At 34.7% G+C, this 10,000-nt stretch overlaps 2 protein-coding genes across 2 annotated transcripts in view; one reads left to right on the top strand and one right to left on the bottom strand.

Moving 5' to 3' along the window:
• Positions 1–971: 971 nt before the first annotated feature.
• On the top strand, positions 972–1,544 carry HELRODRAFT_144444 (hypothetical protein; the record flags this gene model as incomplete). Its single annotated transcript, XM_009012622.1, has 2 exons — positions 972–1,305; positions 1,420–1,544. Coding segments are annotated over 2 exons (459 nt in total), but the record flags the coding sequence as incomplete, so codon positions are not given.
• Positions 1,545–3,629: 2,085 nt separating this feature from the next.
• HELRODRAFT_167105 (hypothetical protein) overlaps positions 3,630–10,000 on the bottom strand; it is a gene marked incomplete at both ends in the record, with an annotated part of 8,338 nt that continues 1,967 nt past the window's right edge. The window contains 10 exons of the mRNA XM_009012621.1: positions 3,630–3,728; positions 4,708–4,742; positions 5,380–5,521; positions 5,752–5,840; positions 5,930–6,139; positions 6,277–6,371; positions 6,667–6,841; positions 7,211–7,300; positions 8,430–8,525; positions 8,850–8,965. Of these exons, the coding sequence (XP_009010869.1) occupies positions 3,630–3,728; positions 4,708–4,742; positions 5,380–5,521; positions 5,752–5,840; positions 5,930–6,139; positions 6,277–6,371; positions 6,667–6,841; positions 7,211–7,300; positions 8,430–8,525; positions 8,850–8,965 (1,147 nt within the window). The remainder of the gene's footprint in view (positions 3,729–4,707; positions 4,743–5,379; positions 5,522–5,751; positions 5,841–5,929; positions 6,140–6,276; positions 6,372–6,666; positions 6,842–7,210; positions 7,301–8,429; positions 8,526–8,849; positions 8,966–10,000) is intronic.

Genomic DNA, 10,000 nt, shown 5'->3' with positions numbered 1-10,000 from the left:
TCGACGAGGTAGAAGAGGTTAGGTTTTATTGTAACTCAGGATTCGAACCGACCGGATCGGGAGTCGTTGGGTTTGGTTCGACCGACGTCGACGCCATTCCTACAGCAGCAGCAGCAACAGCAGCAGGGCAGATGGTTGAAGAAATAAATGAACAGGGTCTTGAAATTGTTCGAAATAATGGCAACGACAATTTAAAAATCACCATAACCAACACCAGCCCCACCACCAACAACAACATCAAACATGCAGACAATCAAAACTTCAAAAAAGCTAAAGCTAAGCTCAAAAGGCAAAAGAAAAACGAACAAATCCTTGGTATTTTAATGTGTTTTGGAGGGGGGGTGTTTTTTGGAACCTTCCTTCTGCACATGCTGCCAGAAGTTAAACTCATCATCAATTCTTCCATTGAAATCGCCGCCAAAAACATCTACCCGGTTGCGGAAATCATCATAGGCGCGGGTTTCTTTCTGGTGCTGACATTCGATGAGGCTGTCACGGCGTACCGAGGATGGAGGCTGAAGAGGAAGAAGGCAGAGAGGCGAAGATTGATGAACGAACGGGCTAAAAATGAAATTCGTGAGCAAACAGTCGGCAAGACTAAAGATTCTGCGGTTCAAAATTGTCCGACAATTGAAGAAAATGAAACAAGCGGTGACGATATCTTTGATGAGAATCTTGAAAAAATTGAGAACAAACCAGAAGATGAATCAAACGTGAAGTGGACTTCATTCTCGCTAGATGGGGGCGCCTCTCAAATGAACAGCAACGTCATCATCGGCATTGGAGCGCAGGCAGTTCGCAGCCACAAACACCCGGCTGCAAGCTCTTCTAGTGATGCCTTCCTGGTCGATAGTCAAAATGCAACAGCAGGCTCTGAAAAATCTCGTGATTACCATTCACACTCACATCACCACCACCACCACCACGACGATGAAGACGACGACGATGACACAGAAGAAGCCCACAACCACAGCCATGTCACGCGATCAATTGTCTTGGTACTGGCCCTATCATTGCACCACCTCTTCGAGGGCCTCTCAATCGGCCTTCAGATGAGCGTCAGTAACGTCTGGCACCTCACAATCGCCGTCATGTGTCATGAGATAGCCATCTGCTTCAGCATGGGCCTCCAGTTCTACAAAACTGATAAGAAACTGACGAAGAAAGTGTTCGTCATCTTGCTGGTTGCCTGCATCATAGGACCTGGTGGCATCATAATCGGATTGGCGATCAGTGAGACTGGAGGTACGGAACATGACATCGGGCAGAACACAGTTAATGGAGTTCTACAGGCCCTAGCTTGTGGTTAGTTAGAGATCATTTTAGAATTTTTTCAAAGTTATTCAACTCATTTGCTCATAATTTACTGACATATCAAAAAAAAACTCAAAAAGCCACAATGCAACAACCATCTTGCAGGGACTTTCATCTATGTAACATTCTTCGAGATCCTCTTCCAGGAATTAGGCTCCGGCAAATCATCTCTCTTCAACATCTTCGCCATGATTGGGGGCTTTATCTTTATGGCCCTGCTGGGGCTGATCCCTGAGCAGGTTGAAAAAGGGGATACCCACAATAATTCCAGTTTGTTTAACACCACCCATCACTATCCTAATACCTCTACATCTGCTGCAGTTCATTTTCACTGAGTTATCCCATATGGATAATTTTATTGATACTGCATTTGTTTACTATGTTAACAATAACTATATTATATTATAACTATATTATATAACAATAACTATGTTATATTATAACTATATTATATAACAATAACTATATTATATTATAACTATATTATATAACAATAACTATATTATATTATAACTATATTATATAACAATAACTATATTATATTATAACTATATTATATAACAATAACTATATTATATTTATTTTTTCTATGTTATAAAGTTCATTACGACAGCATAATTTTGGAGCTTGTTCCTCTACTACGATACTACTAAATAAGATTATACTCAGGAAATTGACGATTTCAAATTGTGAGTTTTGCAAAAATTGCTTTTGCTACTACTACTTTTGCTGCTGCTACTACTGCTGCTACTGCTACTACAACTGCTGCTACTACTGCTACTGCTACTATTACTACAACCACTACTCATTATTATTATTTTTCTATAAACAATCGCTTGAACAATAACCGCAAATAATAATAATAATAATCATAATAACAATAATAATAACGATAATAATAATAATAATAATAATAATAATTAACCATAAACAACAAATACGTTTGCAAGAATGCGGCATTGTCAGCTAGCCTACAAACTAACCAACCAGAGGATTGAACAATATAAATTGCTCGTCGTTGAATGAGAATCTTAGCAAGGAGAAAGATGTTGATGAAAAATGAAAAAGAGAGAGAGAGAGAGAAAGAGAGAAAGAAATATGGAGAAAAAGAGGGCAAAATAGAGAACAAGAGAGAGAGAGAGAGAGAGAGAGAGAGAGAGAGAGAGAGAATGGTGAAGAACAGCGAAGGAAAGACATTCAAAGAGACAGAACAAAAAGATTGAGGAAGTTTTATGAGAAATATTGAGAAAGAGATTTGTAAAGAGAAAGAGAGAGAGAGAGAGAGAGAGGGAGAGAGAGGGAGAAAGAGAGAGGGAGAGAAAGAGGGAGAGAAAGAGAGGGAGAGAGAAAGAGAGGAAAAAAAGGAGAGAGAAATGGTGAGAGAGTAATTGAATTGAGACAAAATACTAGAAATGGAGAGCAAGAGAAGAAGTATAAGATTTATAAAAAAAATCTGAAGTTCTACTTCTGCTTAATAATCTTCTTTATTATTATTATTATTATTAGGGTTATTGATGCTATTATTGATGATGATGATGATGGTGACGATGAGGACGATGATGATGATGATGATGATGATGACAAAGAGAGTCATTGTAGGCGTGTGATGAAAAATTTCATTTTGAATTTAAGAACGTCGAGTGATGTGAGAAACTGGCTGATTGGTTGGTTGATTGATTGGCTGATTGGTTGGTTGATTGATTGATTGGTTGATTGATTGGTTGGCTGATTGGTTGGTTGGTTGATTGATTGGTTGATTGATTGGTTGGCTGATTGGTTGGTTGGTTGATTGATTGGTTGATTGATTGGTTGGCTGATTGGTTGGTTGGTTGATTGATTGGTTGATTGATTGGTTGGCTGATTGGTTGGTTGGTTGATTGATTGGTTGATTGATTGGTTGGCTGATTGGTTGGTTGGTTGATTGATTGGTTGATTGATTGGCTGATTGATTGGCAGACTAATTGATTAAACGAATGAATGAACAAACGAATGAAGGAAGGAGTGATCGATTGATTGATCGATTGCTCAATTGATTGATTGAATGAATGGCTAGATTATTAATCTCTCCTTCTAAATTTTTGACACGCAATTTTTTAAAAAGGACAACACACACACGCATACACACAAACACACACATACACACAAACACTTACAAACAAACACACAAACACTTACAACCAAACACACACACGCACACACACAAATACGTACACACACACAATTTTTATTCCTAAACTTCATCTCGTGTAATCAAATTTATGGCATTTTTTAAGCATTTCTCTACGCAACGACGTGTCAAAACAAATTTTCAAAAGCTAGTAAAGAAAAATTGGATTATTGTTCTTCTTCTTCTTCTTCTTATTATTATTTTCATTGTTATAATTGTTGCTATTCATTATTCCGTGATTTACGAACTGTATGAGAGATTTTTAAACGATGTTAACAACAACAACAACAATAATAATTATTATTATTTTCGATTGATTGGCTGATTGATTGTGTGATTGGTTGATTGTATGATTGGTTGATTGATTGGATCGTGTGATTGGTTGAATGTATGATTGATTGGTTGTGTGGTTGTTTGGTTGATTGTATGATTGACTGGTTGATCGATTGATCACCGATTGATTTTTGTTATCTTTGCATCTCAACTAACTTCCTAACTTCCTAATTTTTTCTTAAGCTAACAGAAAGACGTCGAAATGCCAACAAACTTTTTCACACACACACGCACACACACCACACACGCACACACCACACACGGACACACCACACACACACACCACACACACCACACAAATAAACAGACATATTTGTTTAATTCTTTTTTGCATGCAGTCTATCTTATGCCATTTACCATTTATGGATTCAATTTTATTTTGAAAAAAAACTGAACGACTAGTTTGAACAAAACGAACGAACGAACGAACGAATGAATGAATGAATGAACGAATGAATGAACGAACAAATGAATGAACGAATGAATGAATGAATTAATAAATGAATGAACGAACGAATGAATGAATGAATGAATGAATGAATGAATGAATGAATGAATGAATGAATGAATGAATGAATGAATGAATGAATGAATGAATGAATGAATGAATGAATGAATGAATGAATGAATGAATGAATGAATGAATGAATGAATGAATGAATGAATGAATGAATGAATGAATGAATGAATGGCAAATCATAAACTCAATAAAACCAGCTAATATAGCCTAAACCCAATAATATTTTTTTGTTTCGCGTATAACAGTCTTTTAGCACCACCATCATCATCACATTTTTATATATTATTATAATTATATTCGTAATTATATTTATAATAATAATAATAATAATTATAATTATTATTATTATTATTACTGTTGGGCGTCTTGTAACTTTTTCAAGTCGCATCCTACCTTTATTCGCCGACCCTTGGAAAGAAAAATAACGAAATAATAATAATAATAATATTAATATCAATATTAATAATAACAATAATATTAATAAATAATAATAATATAATAATAATACCTTTGCTGACATGAAAGCGTCCATGCATTTTGAGTGGAGAGCTTTCCTGTTAAAGTTGTAACCTAAAATGACAAAGTTTTTAATTGGTTGATTGATTGATATGTTGATTGGTTGATATGTTGATTGATTAATATGTTGATTGAAGGATTGATCGGTTAGTTGATTGGTTAATTTATTGATCGATTGATCGATTGATTGGTTAATTGATTGATCGATTGATTGGTTAATTGATTGATTGATTGGTTAATTAATTGATCGATTGATTGTTTAATTGATTGATTGATTGATTGATTGATTGATTGATTGATTGATTGATTGATTGATTGATTGATTGATTGATTGATTGATCGGTTGATTGATCGGTTGATTGATCGGTTGATTGATCGGTTGATTGATCGGTTGATAGATTGATATGAAAAAAACAAAATTATTTTTCCAAAATTCTAGAGTTCAAAACCAAAAATATCTTATCATAATTTGAATTAAAAATTTATGGCCTAAGAAGATATTGCAAACAAAAACAAATACAGCGCTTACTTTTAATGACGAGGTTTCGGGCAAATACTTGAATCTCGGCGAATACCAACTCGCCAAACATCCGCTCAATTAGTAAGTACTGGCCCATCACTGGCCCGGGTGTGCAGTCGAGTGATTTTGTCACGCCCAGCCCTATTTCATCCTGACGTCATACACAAATACTACTATTACTACTACTACTACTACTACCACTAATGCTAATAATAATAAGAAAAAGGAGAAGAAGAGAAGAAGAAGAAGAAGAAAAAGAAGAAGAGAAAAAATAACAATAAGTTTATATGGTTTGTTCATAATTTTGATTCATTGTAAATAAACAAAGAACAGAAAGTTGTGTTTGTCGTTATAAAAAAATTACGAACGAGTTAAGAATACCTTGTAATGGTGGCAGAGATCCAGGGAGCATACATTCAGCTTGTGTGACTCTGTCATACTTACCGTGAAATTCTTCAAGTTTTTTCCGACTTTTTTTGGAAAAAATAGTAAAATAATTAATTCAATAATTAATTATAATGAATTAATATCACACAGGCACACACACGCACACACTAACTGTCTTCTCTTGTGTTTGTAATGACGACCCTAAAGAGATGAAGAGATTTTTCAAAATTGACGGAATACCACGAGAACTTCACTCCAAAATTTTCAACTAGTCCGGCGATGATATAAGTCGATCTATCTTCGTCCACCCCCAAGAAGGGGTCCACAGAGTAGGCGGCGCTTTTGCTAATGTCAATCATTGTACTGTAGACTTGCTGCTGAACTATTTTTTGAGTGTTAAAAATTTGGTGTGGGTGTTATAAAGTTAGATTTTAGTTCGCGTTTTCGGTGTTTCTGCTAAAAACCGAAAAGAGGATAGTAAAAGAGTGATTAAAAGTGGATTTAAATTAGTATTCTCACTCGGAGATTCGGTTTCAGGATCGAACACAACGGCCTCCAGTTTGTGCAGCCAGTTCATGTTGAACATTTTGTTGACCTTGTAGATTACCAGGTATCTAATTTTCATCATTATGACGTCATCATCAGTGTTATCACCAAAGTTATCGTTATCATTATTATAGCGCCACCATTTATCATCACTCTAGCCATCGTCCCCATCAGCTTCTAGATCTTTCTCATCAAATTCCTTAAACACAACACAATCATCAGCGCGTTACTTTGGCAAATATGATATGATAATACTGAAGAGAGAATGACCTTTTAACTTTTTGAAAATACCCAACGCATTCACCACAAACAATCTTTCTCTACCATACCCAGAAACCCCATCAACATCATAATACTTCCAACCTTCCAAGAGTCTGACAGTTGAAGCATCTAAAAATTCTCATCTCTCCCGGACTAAATCTTTTCTCTTTTTCGGTATAGTAGTAGCAGAGTTGATCGCTAAGTACTTGCAAATCTTTCTCTGTGCTAATCATTGTCGGACTTACAAAGATTTTGAAGTTCACCATCTGGGTCGTAACTGCAATTGTATCGATAGTATTTTTGTGTTAGTATCGTAGTAGTAGAAGTATTTTGTATAGGAGGAAAGTCAGCGTGATGGTTAAATGTTCGGTTGTGAGGTTTTAGTTTGCATGTAAAGAGGTTCCCACATCTGTCATGCATGTTTGTAAGTCATTTACTGTATCAATGAAAGTAATTTTCCAACTGTAGAATGTTGCAATTTGTTTTTAATCTAGCAACAACAACAACAACAACAACAAAAACAACAACAACAGCAACAACAACAACAACAACAACAAAAATTTACTAAGATAAAATATTTAAGTTAATTAGATACATAATTGCAAAATTTTTAAAAAGTAAATTAGTTTTTCAAAAAATTTCTAACCGTTAACAAATTCAGACGCAAAAAGTTTGACGTATATAACTTCGTAATAATCCGCAAGATCCATGTACCACCATGGTTCCTTGGAAGGAACTTTGGGGAAGAGAATTTGGCGAAAATTTTGTAAATTTTATTTTGTTGAAGTTTTTGTGAAATGTAATACAATTTGATCAAATTAAGTGAAATTTGTGCTAGAAATCGATGAAAGTTTTGTAAAACTATGCGAAAATTTATTAAATTTTTGTAAATTTTGATATCATTCGGATACATTTTCATAAACTTTGATATGATTTAATAAAACTAAGTGAATGTTTTGTGAAATCTCGATAAAACTTATTGAAATTTGGGTGAATCTCGGTCTAATTTTACGACATTTTGGTTAAATTTTGACAAAAAATGTTAGAAATTGATAAAAAAATTTGATAAAAAGTTTAAAAAAGCTTACTTTGGTTAGGCTCTGTTGCGAAGGTTAGGTTATTTTAGGATGAGATCAGAAATGATTTTTAAATGCTTACATTAATTTGAATTCCTCTCCATTAACAATGTCAACTATGATTCGCAAAACACTCACACACGCACACACACACACTCACGCACACACACACACACACACACTCACGCACATACACACACGCACACACACACGCACGCACACACACGCACACACAGATAGAAACTTGTAAAAGAAAATACTTTTTGGCAATCCTGAAATCGTCATGAACGTGCTAGCTGCATAAATAAAAAAAATTTCAATACAAATATAGACGACAATAGTAACTGTTACTACAACTACTACTACTACTACTACTACTACTACTACTACTACTACTGCTGCTACTACTACTACTACTACTACTAATACTACTACAACTACTACTACTACTACTACTACTATTACTACTACTACTACTACTACTATTAAGAACGATCATAAAAATAGCATTAACAACAACAACAACAACAAGAGTAACAACAGCAACAACAACAGCAACAACATTAAAATTATTATTATTAACAATAATATTACCGCTATATTGATTAGTGACGTAGTCCTCTTTGAATGTTTGAAAAAAAAACAATTTTAAACAAATTATTTTTTTTTAGTTTCGTTGTCGTCATCGTCGTCATCAAAATAATAATAATAATAATAATAATAATAATAATAATAATTATTATTATTATAATTATAATTATTATATTATTCATAATTTAACGTCCTTACCGTTCTTATAAGAGCCAGTTATATGAAGCCACTTTGAATGCTGGGATGAATGGAACAAATTTTGCTCGTGAGTTGTCGAGCGATAGACTGATATCACTGATGTTTTAAAAGTAGTAGGAGTGGTTGTTGTAGTTGCGATCGTCGTTCCTGAAGCAGATGTAGTAGCAGTTGTTACGGTTGTTGTAGTCGTAGTAGTAGTTGTTGCGGTTGTTGTAGTCGAAGTAGTAGTAGTTGTTGTAGATACTGTTGTAGTCGTAGTAGTAGTTGTTGCGGTTGTTGTAGTCGAAGTAGTAGTAGTTGTTGTAGATACTGTTGTAGTAGTAGTAGTAGTGGTTGTAGAAGCTGTTGTAGTAGTTGTTTCAGTTGATAAAACAGTCGTTGTAGTTGTTGAAGTAGTCATAGCTGTAGTAATAGTTGTACCTGCAGTCGTAGTAGTAGTAGTAGTAGTAGTAGAAGTTGTAGTAGTAGTAGTTGTAGTAGTAGTAGTAGTATCAGTAGTAGTAGTAGTTGTTGTTGTAGAGGCTGTTTTAGTAGTACTAGTTGAGGTTGTTGTAGGTTCTGTTTTGATAATAGTTGCTTTAGTTGTAGAAGGTGTCGTAATAGTAGTCATTGTAGTTATAGTTGTTGTTGTAGTAGTCGTAGCAGTGATTGTGGTAACAGTCCTTGTAGTTGTAGTAGTAGTTGTAGTAGTTTTCGTTGTAGCAGTAGTAGTTTTTGTTGTTATAGATGGTGTAAAAGTAGTTGTTGTTGAAGAGGCTGTTGAAGCTCTAGTAGTAGTAGTAGTAGTAGTAGTAGTAGTAGTAGTAGTAGTAGTAGTAGTAGTAGTAGTAGTAGTAATAGTAGTAGATGCTGTTGTAGTAGTAGTTGTAGTAGTAGTAGTTGTTGTTGTTGTTAATGTTGTAGTAGTAGTTATTGTTTTTGTGGCTGTTGTAGTAGTAGTAGTTGTTGTGGCTGTAGTAGTAGTAGTTGTTGTCGTTGTCGTTGTTATGGTTGTCGTTATAGTAGTAGTTGTAGTAGTAGTAGATGCTGTTGTAGTTGTTGTCGTTGTAGTAGTAGTAGTTGTTGTGGTAGTGCTAGTAGTTGTAATTGTCATTGTAGTAGTAGAAGTTTTTGTTGTTGTAGAAGGTGTAAAAATAGTTGTTTTTGTAGATGCAGTTGTAGCTGTAGTAGTGGTAGTTGTTGTTGAGGCTCTAGTAGTAATAGTTGTTGTTGTTGTGACTGTAGTAGTTGTTGTTGTTGTGGCTGTTGTAGTAGTAGTAGTTGTTGTTGTGGCTGTAGTTGTAGTAGTTGTTGTTGAGGCTCTAGTAGTAGTTGTTGTTGTTGTAGCTGTAGTAGTAGTTGTTGTTAATGTTGTAGTAGTGGTAGTTGTTGTTGAGGCTCTAGTAGTAATAGTTGTTGTTGTTGTGACTGTAGTAGTTGTTGTTGTTGTGGCTGTTGTAGTAGTAGTAGTTGTTGTTGTGGCTGTAGTTGTAGTAGTTGTTGTTGAGGCTCTAGTAGTAGTTGTTGTTGTTGTAGCTGTAGTAGTAGTTGTTGTTAATGTCGTAGTAGTAGTAGTTGTTGTGAAGCTCTAG

Source organism: Helobdella robusta, assembly GCF_000326865.2.
Source record: "Helobdella robusta unplaced genomic scaffold HELROscaffold_11, whole genome shotgun sequence".
In the NCBI taxonomy this organism is placed as follows: Eukaryota; Metazoa; Annelida; class Clitellata; order Rhynchobdellida; family Glossiphoniidae; genus Helobdella; species Helobdella robusta.
The sequence above is the reverse complement of the archived record's forward strand: the minus strand, read 5'-3'. Positions and strand labels throughout refer to the sequence as shown.